The sequence below is a fragment of the Diadema antillarum genome, unplaced genomic scaffold (assembly GCF_040938485.1).
Source record: "Diadema antillarum isolate AM-2024a unplaced genomic scaffold, OU_Dant_1.0 scf00000187, whole genome shotgun sequence".
Taxonomy (NCBI): domain Eukaryota; kingdom Metazoa; phylum Echinodermata; class Echinoidea; order Diadematoida; family Diadematidae; genus Diadema; species Diadema antillarum.
This window is the reverse complement of record NW_027271076.1, coordinates 912,174-940,056: the sequence shown is the minus strand read 5'-3', so window position 1 is coordinate 940,056 and position 27,883 is coordinate 912,174. Positions and strand designations below refer to the sequence as shown.

At 42.3% G+C, this 27,883-nt stretch overlaps 1 protein-coding gene across 1 annotated transcript in view; it reads left to right on the top strand.

The window, feature by feature from the left end:
* The window catches only part of LOC139723363 (uncharacterized), a 63,348-nt gene extending 35,851 nt beyond the window's left edge, over positions 1–27,497 (top strand). The window contains exons 5-23 of the mRNA XM_071634620.1: positions 148–4,818; positions 5,577–6,067; positions 6,812–6,940; positions 7,433–7,484; positions 8,840–8,916; positions 9,799–9,922; positions 10,438–10,515; positions 11,203–11,300; positions 11,683–11,833; positions 12,538–12,678; positions 13,402–13,512; positions 14,201–15,259; positions 18,659–20,032; positions 20,853–21,059; positions 22,018–22,179; positions 22,841–22,956; positions 23,484–23,664; positions 24,498–24,599; positions 26,639–27,497. Coding sequence (XP_071490721.1) covers positions 148–4,818; positions 5,577–6,067; positions 6,812–6,940; positions 7,433–7,484; positions 8,840–8,916; positions 9,799–9,922; positions 10,438–10,515; positions 11,203–11,300; positions 11,683–11,833; positions 12,538–12,678; positions 13,402–13,512; positions 14,201–15,259; positions 18,659–20,032; positions 20,853–21,059; positions 22,018–22,179; positions 22,841–22,956; positions 23,484–23,664; positions 24,498–24,599; positions 26,639–26,794 — 9,480 coding nt within the window. The 3' untranslated portion in view covers positions 26,795–27,497. The remainder of the gene's footprint in view (positions 1–147; positions 4,819–5,576; positions 6,068–6,811; positions 6,941–7,432; positions 7,485–8,839; positions 8,917–9,798; positions 9,923–10,437; positions 10,516–11,202; positions 11,301–11,682; positions 11,834–12,537; positions 12,679–13,401; positions 13,513–14,200; positions 15,260–18,658; positions 20,033–20,852; positions 21,060–22,017; positions 22,180–22,840; positions 22,957–23,483; positions 23,665–24,497; positions 24,600–26,638) is intronic.
* Positions 27,498–27,883: the final 386 nt, after the last annotated feature.

Genomic DNA, 27,883 nt, shown 5'->3' with positions numbered 1-27,883 from the left:
TTATTTGTATGACAGTGTTTTCATTAAAATGCTTCAGACCAAAGAATTAACTCACATTTTTATATGTTTATCCTGGTTATGTAGATTCAAGGCCTTCCCACAGTTTATTGTGCATAGTACTGGTATTTATTTTATGACATCTTGCAGGATGAAATTGACAGTCATGGAACTACTGCCAAGATGCCCACCCCTCACCCAGACCCATCTACGCTGGCAAAGGAGATGGAAGAGTTTGAAAAGCTGATGCTTTTGAACTCGTCTAATACCTCTGCTCCTGATGTTGCTCAGCCGACTGAACAACCAAAGGACAAGACCAAGGAGGAGCCAAAACAACAAGCAGCAAGCACGCCCAAATTGCCACCAAAGCCAGAAGAAGAACCTACCCCTTCTTCAGAACCGTATGAACCTGATGAGCCCACAAACCCTACTGATGAAGAGTATGTGCCAGAGAAACCAACCACGCCGGATGACCAAGATGAACGGGATGAGCAGCCTCCTCCTTCAGATGCACAAACTAAAAACTTTGAACCCTATGACCCTGATCAGCCTACCGAGGAAGACGTGGAAATTGAACCTCATGGAGAAAAAACAGTGCCATCAGAAGAAAAGGTAGAATTACCCGAAGTTGAAGCAGATATGCCTCAACTGCTAGTGGACTCAGAGAGGGAGGAAATATTGAATCCAGAAAATCTTCACAACCATGTAGACAAAGACTCTGAAAGCATCACAAAAACAGATGACAGTGCCGCTGATAAACCCGAACAACCAACAGGTCGTAAAGGGGAAAACAAATCGGAACAGGAGAATCTCTTCCCAGAGTTGCGGCTGCGCAAAAAGGAGAAGAAGAAAAAGCATTCCCATTCAAGCAAGCACAAAAAGCCCTTGGTTGAGTGGCGTATCGGTGTGCTGCGCAAGGATTATGTGAGGACAGACTTAACCAAGTTTCCTGTAGATGAGAATCTGATGGCGACAACCAAGCACAAGTGGAATGATGATAGTGAGGTTGAGCACCTCAAAGGATGCTTGACGGACACTGAAATGGAACACATGGCGGAAAGCAATTTCACTGTTATGCCTCTCATAAACGGACCAAACGATACCCGGTGTGATGCATCAGAAGAGAGCGAAGAAAGAAGAAAAAATAGTGAACTTGAAAAAATGGATGTTGTGTCAGTCATATCAAACTCTGACTCGAAGGATGTATGTGATCGTGATACAATTAACAAGGAGCTAAAGTGCGTTGATGATGATGCTGAAGAACCCACAAGTGAAGAAAGGACAGTTAGGTCATTGAAGAACACTGAGGGCGAAGTCAAAGCCAGTTCGCCTGAGAAAAGGGAAGTTGTTAGTGATTCTTTAGCAACTGAGGAAGATGGTGTGAAACATGAAAGGACAGGTGAATTGAAAGAGACCAATAATGAGCCTGCGTTACACGAAAGACCCAGAGAGGGGGCAACGGATGAGGTACACGAAGAGATGAATAATCAGGAGTTGAATGAGGCAGAGAAAATTGTCCAAATGAATCATACTGTACCTGAAGAGAAAAACCCAGAATGTGTCAAAGAAGCCAAAGACAGTCAGAAGAAGAATGAAGCTGCAGTTAACAAATCATGTAGAGAAAGTAGCGAGGAAAAGTCGAAAGTGGAGGAGGAAACAAAGGAGACAAAAGAAAATGAGGAGCGAACCAGTAGAATGAGTACAAGGCAGTCAAGGAGGAGAACAAAAGATGAGACAGAAGAAAAGAAAGAGAAGGAGGAATCTGCTGCAAAGGTTGAAAAACGGGATGAGGAGTCGAGTAGGAGACGGTCGAGACGTGGAAGAAATAGAGATGATTCCGATGACGAGAGGAAGGAGGATTCCAGAGATTCCAGGCGAAGGAGCAGCAGCAGGGAGAGGCGAAGATATGACGACCGATATGACCGGTATGACCGGGAGAGTCGCCGGTCTAGAAGAAGCGACCGCAGGAGCAGAGAGAGATCAGAAGAGCGTAGACACCGCGATGATGACCGCAGGCATGACAGGAATGATTCACGTGAGAGAGAGAAGGACGAGCGGAGGTACTCCCGAAGAGGAAGGAGCGAGACTGATTCGAAGAGCGTTGATAAGGCAACAGAAAAGGAGGAGCCAAAAAAGAAGACTGACAAAGAGAGGAATGTCAAAGTAGAGAAAGAAAACACAGATATCAAAAATGCTGAGCCTACTGAAGATAATCCCAGAAACAATACCCTGGGGAAAAAGGACCAAAGTGCTAAGCCAGATCCGTCCAACAAAGCATCTGCCAGAACACCTATCAAATTCAATTTCACGTCCCGTGCCGTCAGGCGGACAACACGTAGCTCCAGCAAGGCCAAAGGAGGTGTGTTTGGTGAGGAGGAAGAGGAAGAGAGTGAAAAGCCACTGTCAGACTTGAGGGATGTATGTGGGGAGAGAGAAGAGGAAACTGTGGAACCTGTGGAAGAGCAGACTGGCAGGCGTACTCGTAGCAAAGGCAAGGAGGAAAGTATGAGGTCAGAAGTCCGGGAGTCAAGACAAAAGAGCAGTTCCCCATCTACACCTGACCCTCAAGCACTGCCTGCTGCAAACACCTTACGCACTAGATCAGCGAAAAATAGTCTGGCAGCAGACTTCACATTGAAAAAGGACATTCGAAAGGAAGCTCCTGAATCAGAATCGGACAGTGGGGCGGAGTTCAGTTTGCTAGGTTTGGGAGACGAAGCTCCCAAGTTGTACCCCGAGACTATCCTGGATAGTCAGTTAGAGATGGAACTTCTTGCCAATGCCTTTTGCTCAACAGACACTGAAGCTGATATGGATGTTGATAAGGCAAATGAGAAACAAGCCAAAGAGGGGGAGGAGGCGAAAGAACATGAGTCTGCTACACAGCCAGAATTGGCTGCTCCACAACTAGAATTGCCTGTAGACAATGTTGCAACGCTACCAGACAAGGAAGACAAACCTTCACACGAGGATGCTGCTGGCGAGGTTGAGCCAGATTCTGCCCACCTACCTTCCAGCAACAGTGAGGAAATGAATATTGTAGGTGACACTCCAGAAGTCACCGAGGACGAATCAAAGCTAGCTGGTGGCGAAAGTGTGGCTGACCCAGAGAAAAAATTAGACCCGGTCATTACTGCAGAAGTTCAACCTGAAAAGGAACTGCACAGTGTCGTCCAAGAGGACACCCCACGTCAGAGTGAAGATGGATTCCATGACGGTAGCCCTGTTACCATAGCAGTGCCAAGCATTAACATTGAGGATGTTAGTCCAGAAGAAGTCAAGCATGGGCAAAAGACAGGAGAATTTCCAATGGCTTCTGAAGATCTAGGTGATGTTGCAGCTGTAGAGACAGGTGATGCACCACTGGCTGCAACCAAAGAACAGAGTCAAGCACTAGCTGAGGAAGAGGCATCAACAGTGGATGGTGATCAACCCGAGAATTCTCCAGAGACTCAATCATTGGAAGTATTGGCAGAAACATGTCCTGAAATATTGACAGAAACAGGTCCTGAAGAAGGAACAATACTTGAAACTACAGATCAAGAAGCAAATCAAATAGATCAGAGAGATTCTGTTGTGAGTTTGATGTCACCTCCTGAGGTACCTCCCCCAGGAAAAATAGCTGAGGACCACATTGTGCAGGTCCCGATGAACATGTCACCCAACCCACTGCAGGAAAGGACTGCAGAATCTGTGCTCGTATCTGGCAGTGAAGAGCCTCACAGCAAGATTGACCACATTCCTCCGTCAGAACAGGTGGTTACTACTGACATGCCCACGATGGATGACACATCTTCTCACGTTGATACTCAGTCTGATGTAGTTAGTAAGCTAAGTTCTAGCCAATCTGATCCAACACCAGGTGCAAACACAAACAGTACTAATGAACCAAGCACTCCATCTGCTGTAGAAACCTCACAATCAGAAAGGAGAAGCTCCAGGCGAAAAAGGAGTAGGTGGGGGGAAGAAGCGAAGGAGGAGGAGGAGAATACTGCTCTTGACACTGCAACTGTGCAGGAGACCCACCCAACAGGGCAAAGCACAATGGAAGTCGCGAGTTCATGTGAAAGCCAGTCTGATGAGGATAATCATGTAGGTGTAGATGTTACTGTGTGCTCCAACACTGCCGAAGCTAGTGAAAATGAACCGTCTGTGAGCAAAGACAATGCAGTGTCAAATTTTCCAGGACAAATTGAGTTGCAGATTTCTGCAGAGTCCTCTGCAAATGAAGCTGTGGACAAGGAGTTGTTGAGTGAAGGTGTAGTGAAACGCAAGAGGAAGTCGAGGTGGGATCCAGTAGTGGAGCCAGCTGCAGTGGGTGAGGTGGAGACAGTTGTGGTAGGACAAGATGTACCGGTAGACCCCGACAAAGCGGTAGAAAACCTGACAGCAAACCAGAGAACTGACGATGGATCCCCAGCAGGCGGTGACCAATGGGATTTGGTAGATCCACCGCCTGATAGAACTCTGCAGGACACTGCCTCTGATGGGGGAGGCACTCCAGTTGCGGACGAGAGAGACTTTGCTCCAGGATCTCTTGATTTGGAGCTGTCCTGCTCTCCGACAAAGCGAGTGAAAGTGGAAGTGGACCTGTTCCAGAGCGTTGTGGCAGAAAGTGGTGGTCCAGGACCACTGGAGATTTCAGCTGCTGGTGACAGCCATAGTGGACTGGTGTACACCGACATCCAGCAACAGGATCGTCTCCCTCTTGTAGAGACTGAGGTATTCATCAAGTCACAGGTTGCCATGGCGTATGCAGGTGGAGACAGCCAGTTCAGTGTTGGTGCTGTTCATGTAAAGTCTGAACCCATTGAGGCAAGTACAAAATTCTTTATTCTCTGATCAGAAAGTGGCAGTACCTCATGTAGATATTTGTTCACTCTTAGGTAGAATTATTTTTGTCATTCTTGCAGTTGATTTATGCATTGTTTTATGTACGTAAATATATAGTATTCAGTCACAGCTCATGTGAGGTGATTTTAAGGGGATCCCTCTGTAGACCACAACAAGATTATAAACTGTAAGAAGAGGAATGTTTGCATACATTTGAATTTTGCAAATTTTGCGAGAGCCAAAATTCACAAAATTAAAATGCCAGCGAAAGTTCTTGTTACGCTATATGCATTGGATGCCAGTAAAAAGTTTTAAAATTTCATGCCACGAATAAGGGTGCCGGCTTCAATTTGCGAAAATTTCATGTCGCCAAAATATCTTGCTTTACAGTATAAATACTATAGCAAACTAAGTATCTATTCTGACTGTGACAATATGGTATGAACAGGTCGAGAAGATATATTGCATTACAAGACTTTTACACATAATGTAAAATGTAGAAATTAAGCAAATTTTCATAAATAAGTTATTATTAAGAAGTAGTTAGTGATGAAAGACTTGTATTTTGCTGTTTTTTGTTGCTTTTGTTTTTTATGTCAGATTCATTGTTAAAACATGAGAGATGATATTCAGGGATAGTGTTATGGTAACATTTCTTCAAAATTTGATTGCATTGAATTTGATTAAAAGTGCAATTAATGAGGTTAATGAGGTAATTATCTCAAAAATTTTGATCTGAACATTAGGAAATCGTGGAGAAGCTGGAAACTGACAAGAAGCAAGACGTATCTTCCAGGGATGAGGACTCGAGCGCCACCAAAGAGGAACCTGCTCCCCTTGAAGAGGAAGTCGGCGAGGAGTCGATGGAGGAGGGCGAGATCGAGAAGGAGATGAATGAGGTGAAGGAGGAAGAGGAGAAATGGGATGACAGCAGCGGCAAGGAGCAGGGAGAGATTGTGGATAATGAGGAGGAGGATGTGGATGTGTCCAAGGAAAAGTACGGCCTGAGGGAGCGCCACTCACGGCGCTCCAGCCTGGACAAGGAGAACATCCCGAGAGGCGGGGAGCACTGGGAGCGGGACCGGAAGCGGGAGGAGCGCGACCGAGCCAAGGAGGAGCCGCCGAGGGAGAGCCGGGAGGAGCGCAGGAGGAAGCTCTACGAGGAGTGGGGCATCGTCGACAGGAGCAAAATCCCGCCCTTCACCGAGTTGGAGGAAAACAACTACCTGACTGAGAGGTAAGCCACTGCATCCTTCGGTCTATTCATTTGTCACATCTACATGTCCTTCTGTCTAATGATCCATTGAGTCTATCAAATTTTGATTAGATAATTCATTAAATTGGCACCTCTAAAATCCACTTCAGGAAGTGGCCCGAATTCATCAACTCTGTGCAAAATCAGGAAAAAAGAATGCCACAATTTTTTTGCCAATTAGAGAGAGAAATCTTAACTTTAATCTTTTCAAAAGTCTTGTCAATTTGATGGAAGCTGCTACAAGGAGAATAATTGAAAAGCTTTGGAAAATTCTGTGAACCCCCCCCCCCCCCAAAAAAAAAAAAAATGGTATTTGAGCATGAAAAAACTCAAATGAAAGAGGAATTTTGATTATCCTAATGAAATAATGAACAGTAAATGGTATTTATTATTATTTAAACAGGTAAAGCATCCAGACTCCAGAAATATGTTTTCTGGGACTTTAATGATAAAGCAGCATTATGTGATGGATTAAAGGATGGTGAAGCCAAAGCAAGGTAGCTTTACTTGCAAATGATCAAGGCATATGATTGTCTCTTTGGAGGCTTTGTGCAAATAGCGCATCACATGTTAATAGAAAATGAAATATCTAAGCATATTGGTCCCTGGTCCTAGTGGTGTATCTTGATTTACGAGCGCTAGACCAGCCCACTGTAATCTTGGACTGGAGGGAATGCATGGGAGTTTGTATTTTGATTATGTATTGTGATGTGCTCTTCATGGTAGGCGACGGTCCAAGGCGGGCAAGGAAGCCCGAAGAATGGTGTGCTGCTGTACTACATCCCGTGAAGAGAGAAGGGAAGGAATCACGCCCTGCGGAGAAGACTGCCTCAACCGGATCCTCATGATAGAGTGGTAGGTACATCATAAGTGGATGTCCAGCTTTGTGGACACATAATCAGATGTGTCCACCCTGTGCTCTGCTTTCAGCAGTAGAGGGTTATTGCGTTATGTGCAGCAGAGTTGGTGGCATTTTGCATGAAGCCAAAAGAGAGAATGTACCAAACTTGATACAGACACAGGAGTGGTTAAGATATTCAAATACCAGATGGAGGTAATATTGATGTGATGGACATGGATGTGGAGAGGTAAAGACTTGTTGAATTTGAATTGTGTCAAGGGAATGATGCATTACAGATAAAATATGTATTTGATGTCAAGTTCAAAGATAAAAATGAACCTTTTATATATCCTCAATATAAAATTGATATGAAGTGATGTATATACATTCGCTTGAAATCTTTCTTCTCTCCTTGACTGTTTTGTTACAAAAATTGTCATGAAGGAGCAAAATATTTCGGCCTTCAACACGTTTACCTACTGTTATTGTCATGTCCATATTTTCAGTGGTTCCCGATGCCCTTGTGGGGATTATTGTACCAACAAACGCTTTCAGAAGGTAAGTTTTATTTTGCTATCTTGTTCACGAAATGTCTCTTTCTTCAAATTGTTGAGTCGTGAAGTATGTTGTGGATTCAGTTTACGTTTTATTTGGAGTATGAATAAATGTCTACCACTTGGACATATTATTTTTTTACTAGTTCACTGACAAGAATGTAAAAAGTGTGGTTATTTTGTTTTGATTTCATTTAAAGATTGAGTTTTGGGGTGAATTTTGCTTGCTGGCATCTGGACCAGAACAATGCAGAAATTAGAATTCATATGTGAATAAAGTCTCTTCCTCTTCAGAAACCCAGTGCCTTTACATCAGTTTCATGCTGTCAGACTTGATATTGAGCAGTTGCAAAAAAAAAAAAAGAAATAAAAAGAAGAAATGTTTATTGACTGTCTTTCACATGCCAAAGAGGTATCAAATAGACACTTTGTTTATATGTGTTACAATTCATGGATGTTTCTTTTCACAGTCATCACCTGCTCCCTTCAATTTAGTTCCTTACACAGGAATTCACTTAGGTGCTATAGGTAGCGCAAGCTTTGTGGTTGTTAAGGGCAACTTTCGTGAACAAAGAAGCATGCATAGAATTTGAATGTGTTACCGAAACAGTGTATTTGTGAGGTCAGGCAACACTGTTGGTGAGGTTTGCATAAGATTTGTTCACAGCATATTGTGTCTTTTCCTGGAAAGCACTGCTGTTGATGACATAGAATAGAGCGTTTCTGTAATGTATTCAAATGCTATGCATGCGTTGTTCACAAAAGTTTGCCGTAACACCACAAAGCTTGCCCGAGACTTGCCCTACCTGGCAACAACTAAAGGAAATTCCAGCCTAAGGAACTTACTTGGAAGAAGCAGGTGAATGAAATAGTTCATTGATAGGCTGTAGGAAAAGAAACAAGATAGATCCAGTGGACCAGTTTACTAATATGCAAATATATGGATGTTTCTCCCTTGTGATGTCATAAGAGGCTATTCCATTAACTTGTACTCCAAATGCACTTTCCAGTTATTGGAATTCAGTTTGCATACATTAGTTGTTTCTACTTTGGCAAACTTTGGCAAGCATTTGGGTTGTCAAGGAGAACCATTGCCAAAAAAGCATGCATAAAATGGGCATATATTAGTAAACTTGTCTATTTGCATGCATTAGTTATTGTGTTGGACAAGCTCTCTGGTTGCCAGGAGCAGCCAGTGATTTCAAAGTTGTGCATTCAATTACAATGCATGTATCTTGAAGCAGGTCTATTGGCCCCTTTTACCCGGTGAAGTGTAGGAGCACACAAATGCATGTTGAGTGTTTTCCAAGGCAACTGCCACATTCATGTGAACATTGCCTTTTGTTTTTGCTCTGACAGAGAGAGAATGCGAGGGTTGGAGTCTTCTACGCTGAAGGGAAAGGACATGGACTGAAGGCCAAGGAGGATATCAAAGCGTAAGTAGAGGAGTGGTTTGTCCCCCTGTTTATCCCTTGGAATGTTTCCCGTGTTTAGCCTGTGGTGTGCCCCTATCTATCCCTTGGTGTGTACCCCCAGTTTATCTCTTGGTATTCCCCTTGTTTATCCCTTGCCACCCCCCCCCCCCCCCCCCGCCCCTTTATCCCAAGTGTGTACCCTGTGTCTATGCCATGATGTGTTACTCCTGTTTATCCCATGGTGTGTCCCCCATATTTATCTCTTGGGGTGTATTCCTTGGTGTGTACCTTCTGTTTATCTCTTGGTGCCCTGTTGTTCTCCCTAGTGAGGAAATGAAGTCACAGTGTTGAGTGTCTGCATATAGCTTTCTAGTGTAATATCACTAAATTTCATTAACTTCACATTTTACTTTTGAATGAAGAAGCATTTTGAATTGGTGACTGTACATTATACAACACTTAGCTCACTCTTTAACAAATGCAACATCACAAATGATGGGACTTCACACTTGTAAAACTGCTTTTGAATTTTTTTTTTAATGCCTCTGACCACAGTCTATACATGCACTTTGTAGGATGTCAGAGGCCTCATTCTCTTGTTTGGTGTTTGGCAGAGCAATGATTTGGTGTCTTGTGTTTGCTTATAGAATGAAACATGTAGTCAGGGTGTGAACACGAGGTCTCCCTTGCTAGGCATCATGAGGGTGTATATGGCTCCTTGTTTCATTGTGTTTTTTGATGATTTCTATTTGTCAGAGCTGCATCTTTCAATCAATTCAATATTTGAAATTGTAATGATGAAGTATCATCATGGAGGTGATACCATTCTTCTTTCCACTACAGTGTGCTATTGAACTGGGATGTAAATGATTAATTATCACAACTGGAATAATTTCTTTCCAGGAATGAGTTTGTTATGGAATATGTGGGTGAGGTGCTCAACCCATCTGAGTTCAGGCAGCGTGCCAAGAGTTACAGCAAGAACAAGAACTTACACTTCTACTTCATGGCCCTCAAGTCGGATGAGGTAAGTTCTTTTTCCTGTACAGCGATTCTGTGCAGACATATTGCAAAAATCTTGTTTTGAAAGGATAGTGCTTTGATTGTAAATAGATTTATTTTATTCATTTTCAGAGAGGCATCAAGATTAAAGTCTGAAATTAGTTTTTGGATGTGATAATGCAATATCAATGAGATGTGGAGATTTTGGGAATCTAGAGCTGTTTCTTTGCTGTTGATGGTGTGTGCTGAAAAGCCACTTTATTTTTATATTGACATGACAAAAAGATGTGAAAGAAATTCAGAAAATGCCCATGGTGTTTACCTTTTAAATTCAATAGCAATGACAAGAAATAAACATATTTCAGCAAAGTTTGTGTGTAGAGTTGCTATTATGAACATAAAATGATTGAAAATGATGTGATGAATAAAAGATAATGTTTATTGAAGGAAAGAACGCATGTGGAGAATGATTTTGATTGATGTAACTGCAATGTACTGACATTTTTGTTTGTTTTTTTTCCTGCCTCTATGTTACATTAGATCATTGATGCCACCGAAAAGGGAAATGTGTCTCGCTTTATGAACCACAGCTGTGATCCAAACTGCGAAACGCAAAAGGTGAGCGAATTGTGTTCACTTGAGGAATCTTTGTTGTGCTGATAACCTTTCTTGCACGTTATGTAGGTGAGATAGAGGTGCTGGGGAGCATGTTTAAAACTATGAATCCCTTATAGAGAGAATGTGATGACTTGAGTCTTAGCAGTGAGAGTGATGAGAAATTAAACATTGAATGAAAGCAAGAGAGTATTAAGCAGAGAGGGGGACTAAACATTTCTGAGTGTCATTTGGGAAGAGAGAAAGGAAGAATGGTTTGTAATCGTTAACCTGTTGAGGACAGGCTGATTTGCTATTAAAACACGCATTTCTCATAGACGCCTGTGCGAGTATACTTGGAACTCATACTCAGTGGGTTAATGCCAATTTTAAATCATCTTTGATGACTTTGTCGCCATCCCACTCAAGTGTGTACATCTTAACCTGGATTTCTGATCTGTATCATGTCCATCTTTAAAGGTCTGCAAATGGTGCTCAAATATGCTGGCTTTTCAAAAGTATGCTGTCGTCATGGCACTCACTTGATTATTACTGCCGAATAACAATCATCTAATTGCCGTTCTGTTGTGCCATGCCATTTTCTGAATCCATTCTTCTCATGTGGATTAAGAGTGCATGAATAGAAAACCTGTCTATAGGATTTGTCAAGTTTGCTCACCTTTCCTCCTTGTTGACCCTCAACTCCTGCAGTGGACAGTGAACGGTCAGCTCAGGGTGGGATTCTTCACCAAGAAGGCAGTCAAGGCTGGAACAGAACTGACATTTGACTACCAGTTTGAAGTCTATGGGTGAGTTCTTAGCAATTGTCTCAATCTTTGAGGACAACCAACAAAGGGGATAAAAATTCAAATCAATCCCACTTAGCCAGGAATACATGAAAACATATATTCATCCTTTGTAAAATTGATGTTGAAGTTTTAAAGATCAATTTATTTTCACCTCTTTCATAGAAGTTCAACGATTTACTTCTTGGTGCAGGAAATAATCAGTATGCATTCAGAGGGTTTGATTGAAAAAAAAACTTGCTCCAGATTTGCTAAAAATTCCAGATGATTGCTGATGAATTATATGCCCTACATGTATGTGATTCATGGTGACATTCGATTATGAAAACCTTGGTGATTGATGTGACGATGTAATGATCAACATTTTTTTCATCTATACTACCAGTCAAGAGGCCCAGAAGTGCCTGTGCGGGTCTGAAAAGTGCCGAGGCGTGATAGGCAAGCAGAAGAAACAGCGGGAAGGAAGGGACGCCACGCCCAAGAGGAGGGGGAGTATTGGGGAGAGGCGTCGAAAGGATTCCTTTGAGGACATCACGGTGAGTTGATGTAACAGTGGACTGCATTTCACTGCACTTTTGTTTCTTGCCTTAAGGATTTTGCTTGATTGAGCCCAGACCTTGTCTCTGTGGACTTGTCATCTTAGAATCAATTAATATGAGACTGTAGTAGCTGATTTTGACTAACTGCTGTGAGAAATGCCAACCTAATCGTTCAGAACAATATCATAGGAAGTCCATGCCTCAATATTTCTAATGCTATAATAGGGATAATGATGGGTCTTTTCTGATTGAATTGGTTAAATTTTGGATTTCTCATGTATCATGAACTTCTTGTCTTGACCTGTATAACAAATAATCTTGCTTTTCTGAAAATGCAGAAATTCTAGCATGTCCTGCAGAGAGCAAAAACAAAACCGAGTCTCACTATAGTGAAATACACAAAATGCTTTTGAATCAGTGTTTTTAGATGACTTATACATACTCATCATAATCATCATAGGAATATTTTTACTTTGTGTTCATCAGTTTTAGTTTCCATGAAATGACGTGACGAAATAAACATGCTTTCTAGAAAACAAACACATGTGTGTATTCGCAGATTAATGAAAATGACCTTATTTTTGCATAGATATATGTCAGTAAAATATCCAGACATCAGCAGAAACTGAGGATTGACCTTGAACTTTACCCTTTGATGTTGAACTATACCCTTTGACCTCTGTACATTGTACCTTATTCAGTTGGAAGATGAGATCCAGCAGATGATTGATGAGCTGGAGGAAGGCGGGCTGCGGTCCAACGACCACACCATTGCCCTGTCCAGGTTCATGGTCCGGGCGGAACACGCCAAGCAGCGCCTGGCCCTCCTCAAGTTGCTCCAGGTTTGTGTCACATCATTTGCTCTTCATTTTTCATTTTCTTCTCTTTCGATGTTCCTACGATGTCTATTGATGCAGCAACACCAGCTTTCTGTGTGGTGCTGGTTGTCTTTGAGTTGGAATTTGTTCATCAGTTTTAGCTTCATGGACTGAACAGCTGTCAGATTGGTGAAATATGTGTAGGGAAGAATGTTACAGAGGCTTCAAAATTTGGGGACACCAATGAACAATTTTAAGGAAGAATTTGCCAGCTGTGAAGATGAAAAAGCACATTTCAAGGACCTTGCAGTGTTTTCTACAGGCCATTTTCTTTTCCTTTTCTTTCAGAATATTGAGATCCCCAAGGATAAAGCTCCTAGTAACTACCCAAGATAATAGGCACTCTTCTGCAATTTATGATGTGCTACTTCAAAGTTGTCTCCGTATACAGTTGTTATGGTCTATTGATCAGCATCTAGGGAACTTTGACTGTAAGGGACGTGAAGAAAAGAAAAAAAGAAAAAAGAAAAATGCAGAAGATGTAGTGTCTGAGAATGCTGTAGTTTCTATCAGAATCTTTGCGCTGGAAAAAACACTTTCTGTATATGGGGTTTGACATCTTGAAATATCACATGCTATTTGATGCTGCTGCTGTGACTGATGGAGTACTGCCTAGGTTGTCATGGCAATGCCCGTGGGGTTTATCATTTCACTTTCTTCCATTGTTATGAACTCATCTGCCTGCAGGAGACGACGGAACAGACCTACCTCAAGTACTTCCTCACGCACCATGGACTGAGGCTCCTCTGGAGCTGGATGGTGGACCTTGGAGACAATCCAAGAGAACTTCAGATGCAGGTGGGCATTTTGACCTTTTTTTCAACTTCCCTCACTCCACTTTTCCACCTTCCCCACATACTCATATGTCCCACTCCCAAATGCACATACGTGTATTCCTTCCTCAAATAAGTTTCTCTTCCCCAAACACATGTATCCTTCCCTTGAATACACATATGTCATCTCTGAATACACGTATCTAGTCCTCACAGAGAGTCCTTTACCGGAATGCACATTTCCCTTAACCGAATACACATGTTCCTTTCGCCACATGCTTTCCCTTCCTGGAATACATGCATTCTTTCCTCGAATACTTGTGTCTAGTTCCTGCATACACATACCCCATCCTGAACACATGTTTCCCTATCTAGAATACGTGTTTCTCATCCATGAATGCCTATAAATCCATTCCTCAAATACATACACATATCTTTTCCCTGGCACATACATTGTATATTTCTTTCATGAATGCACATGTACAGTATATCCTGATAATACACGAAATACATGCAAGAAAGTTTTTAATCAAATCAGTTATCAAGGTGTTTATATATCAAGTAAGGTTTAGCTCGAGTGGCAAAGTTGTGGTGTAAGAATTTCTTGTGCAGAGGAGGTCTGAAGTAAAATGTGTTGAAACATGTGTAGATTATTTTCATAAACTTTTTCTTATATGTTTGTGTCTGTGTATGTGAATATGTTTTTGTTACAGATCCTTCTGACCTTATCCAAGCTTCCGATCCCCAACAAGAATGCACTGGAGGACAGCAAGGTGATGCATGTCATCGAGCGCTGGTCCAAGGACCTCAGCAGGGATGAGAGCAAGGCAGAAGTCTCTGAGGGAGCCAAGAACGAGAGCGACGTCGACTCGTCCAGCGCCAGCGAGACGCCATCTCGCTCCGACACGCCCATCTCGGCTGCCATGGCGGCAAGCCTCAGTGCAAACAGTAGCATCGAGGTCCTTAAGTCCGTCGTGGAGGCCACCAGCTCGGAGAGCGACGTGGACAACGAGCTCGCCCCAAAGAAGCGCTTTGTGCTGCGGCAGCGATTGGAGATGGAGAGCAACGCTTCACCGTCGTCAACAGCGAGCGGCGACACAGACTCCAATGAAAAGCCCAGTTCGAGTGCAGGAGACATCGCGAAGGGTGAGATTCAGAGCGAGGAAGATGTAGTATCCAGGCAACCAGACTCTGCATCAGAAGCCAAGGCGGCTGCAACATCCAGCGACGCGGAAGGAGCAGATCCATCCAGCCAAAATATGGAAGAAGAGATGTCAAAGTTGGACAAGAATGTGGAGGGAAAATCCCCCACAGATGATACAAAGAAAGTGGGTGAAGCAACCAACCACGACAGAACTGAACCCGAATCACAGGGAGATGATGTGCCCAGTGTAGCCAGTGGCAAGGCGGACAGCACGGATGCCGAAGTCAAGGACGAGAATGTGCCAGGCGGTGAATCCGAATTGACGAGCGGTGCTCCAGAAATTCCATCCAACAAAGTACTAGACAGCACAAAGGCTTGCTCGCCCGATGCGACAGGCGACCCTTTACCTCAGAATTCAGACTCTCCCACATCTGTCAGTGTAAATGCCAGTACGATTGAGAACGGGACTCCAAAATCTGACCAGGCCTTGTCCGTAGAGGCTCCCTCGGCTGGTATGAAGGACAGCAATAATGAGGCAGAGAGTAAGAGCGAAGGGCCGGAGAGAAAGGAGACCTCAGGACTTCAGAACATCATCACTTCCCTCCTAGCCTCCTGGAGTAATCTCAAAGTAAGTGGCAAGCAGCTGCTCTACTGTTTCATAAATTCAGCACTTCCTAATAAGATGCCTCACAGAGATTCGTGATTCATGCAGTAAACAATCTTTTCTCATGTATTGCCCCTCTAGCTTTTCCCTTGCCAGTCATCAATGTACACATTATCAAGCCAAAAACTACTGACAAATTGGAATCCGTCGCTCATGTAATTGTTGTAAATGGGACAAGAGATCATTTTAAGAGTTTCTAAAATTTAATTTTACTGTTTTAGATTGTAGCTAATCCTAACCAGTAATTCTAAAAGATTTAGCATGCAAAGAAAGAGTGTCCATTTATTCTACATTTTACCATATATTGTCTCGTAGTGCATGTCACACTTCAGAATGCCAGCATCAAAATGATTAGTAGTTTCCCGCTTTGAATATGTAAGACATATTGTAGTTGCCATAGTCTCTATATTTACCAAATCGTGGCTTGATAACTCATTGTGTTCTAGGTAAATCACCAGGTTTACTGGAGCTTTTGTGATTTATGAGATGGCTGGTCTTGGTCCTTACAAGTTTTGGAGAATTTTTTTTTTTAATAATTTACTTTTCTTAGCCATGGTAAATTGATATGCCCATTTTGGAACTGTCCTGTGCAGGGACACCTGAACTTGCTGTTTGCTCTTGCACAAGAGCTAGCAATAGGAGAGTGAGCATCTCAAAATGACAGAGAACCAGTAAAGCTGGTATCTCACTGAGCGGCGAACGTTTGCGAACGTAGCGAATTTGAGATTTGCCAACTTTTCTGATGAACGTTTGCGAAAAGTCAAGGTTCGCTTCTGCCATTAGCGACAGTTAGCGACTTTTAGCGATGTTTAGCGACAATTAGAAACACTTCAGCGAATGTTTGCGAAAGTGTTTGCGAAACACAGGTGGCGACTATTAGCGAATGTTAGCAAATATTAACGACAAGTTTGCGAATGTTAGCGACAGTTTTACAAATGTTAGCAACTGTTTGCAAATCCTTTGTGACAATTTGCGAATGTTCTTGGACCTTGAAAAGTACCAGGCGATTATGTATAGTCAGAATCATAAAACGAACGTAAAACCTTCCACTGAATTCAGATCTCTTGTGACAACCGTTCAAGATGGATTTCCAGTACAGGGGAAACTCGGTATAACGAACACTGCTATAACGAGATATCGGTTATTATGAGGAAATTTTCCTGGTCCCGAATTTCCTTCCACACAAGTCTATGTAAAATGCTACTCTATAGCGAGATCGGCTATAACGAAATAACTGCTATAACGAGATAAATTTTGTGATTTCCAAACAAAGAAAAACGTAGCCAATCAAACCTGTTATAGCGAGGTAAAGCAAAATGTCTCCGGGTAAAGCTTTACTTCGCCTGTGCTATCACGTTCCGAGATTGTAAAGCTCAATGCGCCAAAAACTGTCTTGTACACACATATTTTCTTCAGTTCACTCTATAGCTAGCACCGCATGTTGTACGTGTAATGTGTGTGTGTGTGTGTGCGCACTGATACATGCAGAAAATGTGGTGGGACGGCCGTATACATGACATCATCATGACGTTTAGCTAGTGTGAGGCAATCTGATGCTGTGATTGGCTTTCTACGTAGGGAATTCCCCATCTTCACACTTACACACACGCAGCCATAATTCTGTACATACAGAATGTGTCACACACACACACAGCATTGTGCAGACCATATTCAAGCTTTCCACACACAACACACACCCATACCATAACCACATACCAATCCACAGACGATCTTCACACAATCGCAAGCTATATAGATTTACAAATTCAAACATCTACAATTAATAAGAATAAACATTCTTGATATCGCATTTCATTGGCGAAAAACATCTTCTTACCCATAAAGGTGAGTAATTACCTAACACACATTACCAAGTTATCGGTATTGATTGAAATATGATGGATAGTCCCACGTGTGCAAATTAATGTCTTTATGTTATGTTTTCTTTTATGCCTACTGATATAACGAGATATCGGCTATAACGATGAAAAAGACTCGGTCCCGACCATCTCGTTATATCGAGTTTCCACTGTATATGGAAATAAATTTCTGCCAAGATGAGGCTCAGCGTGTTGCTATCCTTGAAGAGCTGCTTTATCAGGCTACTGCTACAGCTATTGTGTAGCATAAGAGAAAGAAAATAAAGAAAAACAAGAAAGGAAGAAGAAAAGAAAGACTGTTTGGGTCAAGAGTGGTTGTTGCAGAGGACAGACTTTGGTCAATATGAAAAGCTTTTGAAGCAATTACATGATGGAGATGTCAAGAGCTTCAAGAACATTCTTAGAGTGGAACCTTGTCTGTTTCAGAAGCTGTTATATAGAAACCATATGGTTACTTGTTCGCTAGCAGTGGCGAATCAAATAAAGATGTTAGCGACACTGTATTACGACCGTTTGCGAATTCTTACGAGTGTTTTGCGAATGTTTGCAAGTGTTAGCGAAAATACAAATTCGCAAAGGTTCGCAAAGAAATTTTGAACATGTTCAAAATTTCTTTGCGACAAGAAAAACTGTTTGCGACTATAAAAACCGTTTGCGAACTTCTTGCGACTGTTAACGAACCTTTTGCAACCCTTTACGAACCCTGGCGAAATCCCAAAGTCGCTACGTTCGCAAACGTTCGCCGCTCAGTGAGATACCCCCTTAATGAATTTTATTTGTCATGCATGCCTGCTCACAGACACGTGTTTGTAGATAAACATTTATAGAACTATATAAAACTGTTACCTTCAGAAAAATTGCACCAAGCTCACACCAGCACAATGCATGCAAAGTTTGCTTTCTTTTGATAGCTTTCCTTTTAACCTTCATTTCAAAGAATTGCACTGTGCATTTTATAGTAATGTGTATGAGTCAAAGTTGCATGAGCCAAAAATCACCTTTTTTTTTAATAGCTGGAAAGCAGTTCTTATTCCTATCCTAATGCATTCAATTTTGAAGGAAGGAACCAGTCCCTTTGACATGAGATACAGTATACATGAGAAATTCATTGCATGAATCGCAATTCACATTTTGTGAAAGCAGGTAGCTGGGGAACGCTACCATGTGACTGGCAGAGTCTTCCCATAAATGTTTAAACGCAAACTTGCACGATAAAACTGCCACACACACTCCAATGTGTTCCCTTGCTTTTTCTGCATTATATGCAGATTTGTCTTTACATGCAATGTGAATGGTGCATTTCCTTATTGAGCCAAAACAGCTGACCACTGTGTTAGGTTCTTGTGCCACGATGTGAATGAGTGACATTTGTAGGGAAAAGCTGGAATATAACAATTGATATGTATTTGATATTTTCGTAGGTGTCTGCATATATATGATTCTCTTCTATTAAACATGAAAAGCATGTTCACATTAATCTCAGGAAATCTACAGAATACCAAAGAAAGAGGGTGACAGGGATCGGGACAAGGAGAGGGACAGAGACCATGACCGGGACAGGCACCGGGATCATGATCGGGACCGGGACCGCAGGCACGATCGCGACAGGGACTATGATCGGGACAGGCACCGTGATCGTGATAGGGGTCGAGATAGGGACAGGAGCAGGGACCGGGATGACAGACATCACCGTGACAGGGGACGGGAGAGCGATCGGGACCGCCACCGGGACCGGGATCGGGACAAGAAGGACAAGGAGAAGAGTGAGGATCGATCCCGCAGGAAACGCAGCAGATCGCGGAGCAAAGAGCGAGAGACCAAATCTTCTTGGTCAAAGGACTCGGACACAAATTCTACTCCCCCAAAGCTCCGGAAAACGTGGAAAGAAGGAAGAGGGAAAGACAGCAAAACTAAAGAGAGTAAAGGGAAGGAAAAGGAGGATAGTAAAGATGCTGGAGAGAAAGAAGGAAAGAAACTGAGCAAGGAAGAGAGGAGACATCTCTTTGCAATGCAAGTTGAGGCACAGGAGCGAGAGGAGGCTGCACGAAAGGAGCAAGAGGCTCTGCTGATGGCTCAGTGGCAGGAGAGTGAGCAGCAGCGCCAGCAACAGATGGCACCCTTCATAGATGCCAACGGTTTCCCAGTGGATCCCAACGCGCAGAGCATGGTGATGAATGAGCACGGTATGCCCATTGAGGTCGTGCCCTCGCAGATGGGGATGGGTCCCATGGGCGGCATGCCCCTGGGCGAGCCGTGGCAGATGCACCCAGACATGCAGGGTCAGTTCCCCCCTCCCGAGCACATGGGGATGGAGGAGGGTTACGCACATATACCTGAGCACCACATGATGCCCCACCCGGATGGGCGGCCGATGTACGACGACAGCGGCTTCCCCATCCCTCCGGAGCAGCAGCACCAACACATGATGAGTATGCACCCACCGGAGGCCATGCAACCGGGCATGGAGTATGGGATGCACCCAGACATGGATCCCAACGCCATGGGGCACCACCCTCCCATGGACCCCACCGCCATCGGGAATCCCCACATGGACCCCCACATGGACCCGAGCATGATGGGCCAGCCTGTCCCTACTATGGACCCTCATATGATGGCGCAACAGCCTCACATGGACGCCAACATGGTGCCTCCCATGGACCACATGCTGCCCCAGCAGGGCGACATGGTACCCCAGCGAGAAATGCACATACCACAGGTGGTCCCTATACCAGCAGCCCCCACGCCACAGGTGCCGGTTCTGCAGGGACCCTCCGAGCAGGAGCTCATGCCGCCACCATCCTTGCCTGCCCCATCTAGGAAATCAAAGAAAGCCAAAACCCAGAAGTCACTATCCAAGGTAAGGACAGTGGGCAAAATTTTGTGACAGAAATTATCATATCCATTAATTGGTATCTCTGAATTTCACTGCTTATCTTTTGTTCGAGAAAAATTAGACGTACACCCAAGTGGTTAAATTGATGAAATCAGCACAAAAATCAGAAAGGAATTTACAAATCTTGTTGATATGAGACTAGAGGAACCTGGATATGTTGTCTTCTGAAATGCTTTGGCAGTTTCAGTTACGAGTGTATTGATTGAGAGGCTTTGAAAATTCTGCACCTTGCACCAAAAAATATATTGTGTACACTATATATTTTGTGGATTTCATGAGTCAAGTGCTATTCGCCTATTTACCAACACATAAAAATTCTGACACAAATGTGACAAGCAAGCGTACATTTCTCCATTCAATACTGTACTCCATGATTGCGAAATAAACCGCTCGTGAAATTGTCTAAAAGTTCCAATTCGTGAAAAAATAAACTTGCTAAATGTATGCAGTATATATGAACAACATTGGGCCCCTATGAAAGATTTTTTTTAATTTGTTTAAACACTCTACCATATTAAACGCTGATAGAGAAATATAAATGTCATAATAGAAGGAATTGGCACCCAACTACAAAAATGCAATTCCCTAAACTTGATGAGTCAAAGGTCAGGTGTATAGCAGGACTTGATGATGATGATGATGATGATTATGACGATGATGATCATGATCATCATCATCATCATCATAGCAGGACTTAAATGTATAAGTGGAGGGCTGCTCATTGTCTACGAATACTATGTGGCTCATAGCCTCCCCACTTCACTTTCCCCTTCTGTTTGGTTAGGCCTCGGCCAAGGCTGCCAGCGCCGCGACGAACTCCGCCACGTTCATCGCACCCACTCCAGCCCACAGCCAGGCTGAGCCCAACCCCGTGCGGGCCCAGTCTCCTGCTGTTGCCGCTGGCTCAGTGCCGCCGGGGATGGGCCACAAGGGGTACGCCCCCCAGCAGCAGGCAGCCCCAGTCCTGCAGACTCCAGTACTACCTCAGCCGGTGAGTGACTTCACTTGTAAAGACCAGACCATCCATCCAGTCCCAGTGTTTCTTCCGACATATGAAGAGTTTGATTGCAAAACTAGTTATCTCCATTCTTGTAAAATTGAGATATTTGCGACTAAAGCTTCTGAAAACTAAGAAAATACTAAAAAAATATGGGATTTTTAAAATCATAATTTTGATAATATTCCTTGTTTTAGAAGTGAGGTATCACCTAAATGGTTTTATTATATCTGATGATTGACTTACTTCAAAATTTTTAAGAATGGCGCTTAGCCCATTTTGCAATCAAACTCTCTATATATCCATGCAACCCTGCATCACAAAACTCGGGAAGAGTTGCACTCGTTGCATCTCCCATTAGTGAAAATAGGAAGAGTAACAATGAGAACTCACATTTCTGTATCATAGCTGTTATGTAGGCATACTCTACTGCTCTGCAAAAGGAGGTTTCTGTGTACTTGATTTCTTTTTAGATTATATATTCAATACAGTTTAAGATTTAAAAACAAATACAACTTATTGAAATTCATACACTATCAAAAAAAGTAGACTGCACTGTAGAGGTAAAGGAAACAGAAACCCCCGTACCAGCACCCATATTGCGTAACTGGGATACATCTGTTCCATCGACAAGGGTATTTGCATTTGTAAACAGTGCCCCACAAATATTCTTATGCATTGTGTTGTGTCATATGGTTGCAGTTGGCTTTGAGTCCGAAAAAGCCTGTTTCTCTCTACGAAGTTTGAAGTTTTCTGAGCTTTGAAAAAGATGACATGCTTTTAGAATGATCTCCAGTAGACATTGCACTTGCTTTTGAGGGAGTGAATTTTTTCTGTTACTGTATCAAGCATGCCTCAGAAGTTGTATGTGTGGTAGCAAAAGACAGTCTGGAAACAGAATTTGATCTCCATTTCTATTTGTTGTTGTTTTTTTCTCTCTCCATGATTGTAGCCCCAGCAGGCCGCTCAAACGACATTCACTTTCGTGACGCCAGACGGGATGTTGGTGACACAGACAATTACTCCGCTTGCCGCAGCCGAACAGAGCATGGCTCCGCATGTATCACAGTTGCAGCAACATGTTCCCATGGGCGTTGGACAGCAACAAGCTCAGGTAAAAAGAGTCGAAAGAACTTGTGTCTTGCTTGATTTAATATGACTCTGTGAATTTTGAGATGAGCCAGGCAATGCTTAGCTTACTTATTGCCATGTACAATCATTAGCACATTTATTCCTCCATTTTTACAAGGCTTACTGCAGTCTTATACATTCACATTGTGACTGATGATGCTTGAACCTGTCAGGTTCCAGAAACCACATGGGATTGTGTAGTGTGGTGCTCACTTTTTTATCTGCAATTGTCACTATCCCTTGTGTTTCATAAGTTAGAATCTAAAAAAAGAAAAGTCTTTCATTTGAACTCTTTGTTGCTTATACATGATTGCTTTTGTTTTGGTTGCAGAATTTTGCAGAAGCTTCTCTGTTCTCAAGTTTGATCATTAAATTGGCTACCCAATTTAGAAAACAAAACTTCTTGTATGTCTCTCAAAGAAACATGAAAAACATGATAAGAGTTATGACAATGATTATGATATAGTTGGTTTTATGAGGCAGTGTGAAAAAAAAAATGCACCGTGTAAGCGTTATCTTGTCTGTGATAATTGTGTGTAAGATATAAAGTTGAATTTGAAATAACAAGGGTACTAACTGTGCCTGAGATCAATGGAGGCACCACACACTGATGGCTTATTATCTCCCTTGTCCAACCCGGCCAGGTCACAGAGTCAATTCCGTCGCCACCCGCCAAACCGAAGCCCGCCAAACTTCCCCCCAACTGGAAGACGGCCCAGGACTCGGAAGGCAAAACGTACTACTACCACTCCATCACAAGGTATGTCCCTTGCCCCAGTTCTTTCACACTGCTGAAAATTTCCTTTGATGACAATAATGGTTGAACTTATTGTGTGCACAGCTTCATAAGTTTGTGTGTGTGTGTGTGTGTGTGTGTTAGAATATTACATGTAGCCAAGCCCTTTTGGCGAGCACTTAGACCACAACTTAACTCCACTTCATGTCTTTCCATAATTTGGGTGCACATTCAGCAAACAATGACACGCATGTACAAAGTACACACACATACACACACTTCATGACACACTCACATAAGGCACAGTATCCAATGATATGAGCAAAGTAATTGTGCATGCTTATTTTCTTGCCTAAGATATTACGATTCAAAACTATTCCCTGCCTATTATATCACCCCTTACATATACAATCTTTTCCCAACCTTCGTGTGGCACTGGCTCATGTTTATACAAATCAAACATTTCCAGGAGACCATTTGTAGTTTGTTTTCCAGTGTCAAACCAAGACCTTCAAAATGATTGCTTGAGTGAATCTTTCTTCCCCTGCTAGGCAAACACAGTGGGAGCCCCCGACGTGGGATGAAGTCACTGACGGGGCATACCAGGAGGAGGAGGACGAGGGTTCAAACACGCCGACGTACGACGAGAAGGGCAAGCAGAAGACGACCACAGCCCCGGCTGACACCTCCAGCGAGGCCGCCAAGAGGCTGAAGGAGGCGTTTAGGTCAAAGGTGAGTTGTGAGAACTCATCCTCATCGTCGACTCTTTGTTTAGTTTTTGTCTTTCGTATGTTTAGAACATAAAACTGTTATTCAGTGTCACTCACTCTGCATTCAACGCTGTCGCATACTGTTGCGTTGCACACCCATCCCAGTTGAGTTTCATAAACAAGCTGCTTTGAGTATATCTTCAAGATTCAAAGTTCAAGGAGTTATTCAACCCCCATCCTAAATGAATTAATGCCACCAGAAGACTAGAATTATACTGTCTTTTAACCCATTAAAGACTAGTTCTGAATATATTTGAGCAACTGTCTATGGGAAATGTGTCATAGCGAAATGAGCTTGTCCTCACTTAAAGTGCCACCTGTACAATATGATTAAGATGAGAATCTGCATTTACATGTTCTGTCGAACAAAAATGCAGTCGATGCTGCGCTGTTGTGAGGTTGCTGTTGAATTTGCTTCTGAAGCAAGAAATGTGGAAAAACCAAATATAAGAGTCTGTGCTGTCATTAATTCGTATACTTACTTTTAACTATACAAACCCACTGCCAATCTTCTGCTAGGTCATGGCAGTGACACAGGGACTGGAATTTTAATCAGAGCAAGGAAACCTATTGACCTCACTATGATTTTTACAGCATTTTGGTCTTATCATTCAGCTTTTGAAATGCTGTGCCAACAAGAAGAGTTTCAAGTGATGCTGACCCAATACTTACTCCTCATGTTTCAGTTGTTGATCGTAGAGAAGGACCTCTGACTTAAATTGTGATGTGTGGGCAAGACTGCAAAATTGTGTAAAATACTGAATTTATTTTGTGCCGCTTGTAATTTGTCTATAGATGTCACACCATGTCATCGGTTACCTAAACATGTATCGCAAGCCGGACTGTAAGACGGGGAGAATCACCAACACTGAAGATTTCAAGCATCTTGCCAGGAAGGTAATGATGTCAATTTTATTTAACCCTAAAAAGAGGGGGGGGGGGGGGGGGGGGGGCCTTTGGGGGCCTAAAAGGCCCCCCCTCGACATTTCGCGCGATTACTCTGCAACACGCGATGTTCTCGCCGCGATGTTCCATGACTTTTTTCTTTCGAGTTTCCCGCACATTTTGACACCAAATTTGTGACGTTCTAAAGTTACATAACTTTTTGTACATGCACGTGAGGCCGAAAATGGCTGAAAAATGTGACTTTGTGTACAAAGTCAATGCAAATTGAGTTTTTTCACATGGTTCATATAAATATGCTTATTTTTACTCTCAATGGCTAAAATCAATTTGTTATAGGAGTATTATGCTTCAAAAAGTGTCTGCCACAAATTTTGTTTAAAAAAACAACAAAAACAAAAGGTCGAAAAAACAGGGAAATACATAAGAAATTCATAAAACAATAAAATAAATAAGAAATTAATTTTGATACCGAATTTTTTTTCAAGTACATTTGCTAAGAATGCCACAAAAAATAATTAGACCAAAAATGAGCACTTTTCGAGCTTTATTTACTGATTTAGATCAAAGAGTCTGATTTCTTGCATAAATTAGCATAATTAATCAAAATAAAATAAAAGAAGACTATTTTGTAAAATCTAAATATATGATCTTGTAGATTACATCGCACACTACCATTGTGCAAATTTCCACGGCGACTGCGTGATCCGGGGCGGCGATCTTAAGGGGGGGCCCTTTAGGCCCCCCCCCCCCCCCCCCCAAGTCTTTCAAGCTACCAAAATGGCCCAGTCTTTTTAGGGTTAAGCCTGTTTCGGGTTGGGGTAAGAGTATCACATTTGAGGCACAGGCAGATTCAGTCGTAATGAAATCTTTTTTCATATCGACATTTTGTGAAAGCCGAACAAATGAATTATATAAAAATATAGAGATAATTTTGGGATTTACACTTTGTTGTAATGAAATTTTGTTATTACTTTGTTATAGCTGGTGGGTACTGTGCTGTCAATTGACGTTGACCTGTGAATCTGTACGCACAGAACCATGAGAAATCTTTGTGTCTTAAATGCATTTAGAAACTCATTCTTCTACAAAGATAGTTTGTTATGACATGGTTAAAGGTAGTACTGGATATTTCACAAGCTACTATTCTTTACCGCGGAGGTTTTCCATGTAGTTTAGAGCCAGTACTAAGCTGCTTGTCATCCAGTGCCACAAATGTCATCAGCCACTTAGATGAATGTAGATGAAATATCAGAAGCATATAATGCGATGTTTTGTAATTTGATCTAATGCATTAGACAATTCTAGAAACGAGATGTTGAATATAATGAAAGAGAGTGACCGAGTGAGTAATTCAGTGAGGTGACAGAAAGGTTTGATAATTTCAGGAGAGCCACAAGTCTATTTCTCAACCAACAGATATTTAACTTCAACTAAAGAGTGATTTCGATATTGTTGGGACAATGTGTATGTAGATATCCAATTCAATTCTGTGATTCTCAAACTTCTTAAAATAGCAGAAATATTTGGGGCAACGTAATGAAAGTAGCACTCACATTATGTTCAAAACAAAAGAAATGCATTACTGTAATTGTAGATTATTTCAATGGGTTGACAAGACCTCATATCTCAATTGGCATTGATTAAAAAAGACTTCCTAGCTCAATTCTGAACATAAAAAATACTGAGTTTTTAAACAGAACAATTATAAGTGTAATCCAAAACATTGTTTCTACCGTATTTGATGTCAACATTGATGTTAAATTGCGAAAATGTTACAAAAGTAAAAAAGTTTTTTTTTCTCCTGAAAATTCATGTTTTTGAGATACTAGGTGAGGTCTTGTCACCCCAGGGACAGTATGTCAGTATCTTATGGTAACAAAGCAAAAAAACAACCCAAGCACCATGTATTTCTAGATCCATCAGTTGTCCTCTCCTCGGACTGTAAGTCTCGATGAAAATATGAGAGCAGAGAAAGAGATGTGTTGTGGGAAAAGTTGATTCTCATTGCGATTTTCAACCTCCCCCAACAGCTGACCCACGGCATCATGGCCAAGGAGCTGAAGCACTGTCGAAACATTGAGGACCTTGAAGTCAACGAGAACGTCAAGCACAAGGCCAAGGAGTACATCAAGAAGTACATGGGGCGCTACGGCAAGGTCTACAAAAAGGACTCCTCGGACATGTAATAGAGGGCGCTAGTCTGCTCCGCACCTTCCGAATTTCCTTGCAAACATCGAAAACATTGCCAATCTGACTCGTTTGTCAGATAATGTGACAGAATTAACGGAATAAAGAGGAATTTTCAGCACGCCCCCACCATTGGGAGGATTGTGCTTTTCTTATTTCTCAGAGCAGAACAAAATGGGAATATTTTGCAATCTTTCACGAGGTGAACATGCTTCCCTGGGCTGTAGCAGCCAGACTTTTGATAAGCGTACAAGGTGCAATAGTGATAAATCAAGTTTAGTAGGGTGCATTCAGAAGTGCAACATTAAAAGAGAAAGTGTTCACTCTTACTGAAAAATGGGAATTTGGTTGCTCAATTCCAAAGAATCATGAAATGTTTCTGTATGGATGCAGCCATAAGCCCTTGCAGTTCTGCTTGAGGTTCTCAGTTCCTACTTAATTGAGGTCGTGTGATGAACTTGACAAGTTATGCAATCCAAGAATATGGAGACATGTAGAAACTGCTCTTTTGTATCCCAAATGAAAGGAAAAAGCCAAAACCAAACTCTACCTTCGGCCTGAATAGTGGGTGTGCAGAGAATCCATTGTAGCAGCTGGGCTCCTGTGACGAGCAAAACCCTTCAGGGTCATGCTTAGAGTGGGGGGTTGGTGGGGGAATCCCCCAAGACCTTCCATTTACTTGTGTTTAGTCTCTCTTCTTTGTTTTTTTCATTTGTGTGTGTGTGTGTGTGTGTGTGTGTGTGTGTGTGTGTGTGTGTGACCAGATTGCTTTGTGCATGAGTTGATCTTCTCTGCTGACAGCCTGAGATTTGCCAGAAATTGATTTTGGCGATGAAAAAAAAAAAAGAGAGAAAAAAAGAAAGGGATGGATGGAACTGCATCCATTCTTCCAGAACAGCTTCTCTTTGATAGGAACATAAAGAAACAAGAATCTGAAATTCTTGCCTTGAATTTTTGGTTGTATCTTTGTTGTTACTTAAGGCCTTCATCCATTCATTCATCTGTTCATTTAATCATTGCTTCCTGCTGAACAGCTTATATTTTCTAAAAGAACATTAAAGAAAAAAAAATAAAGCAGGCACAAAAAG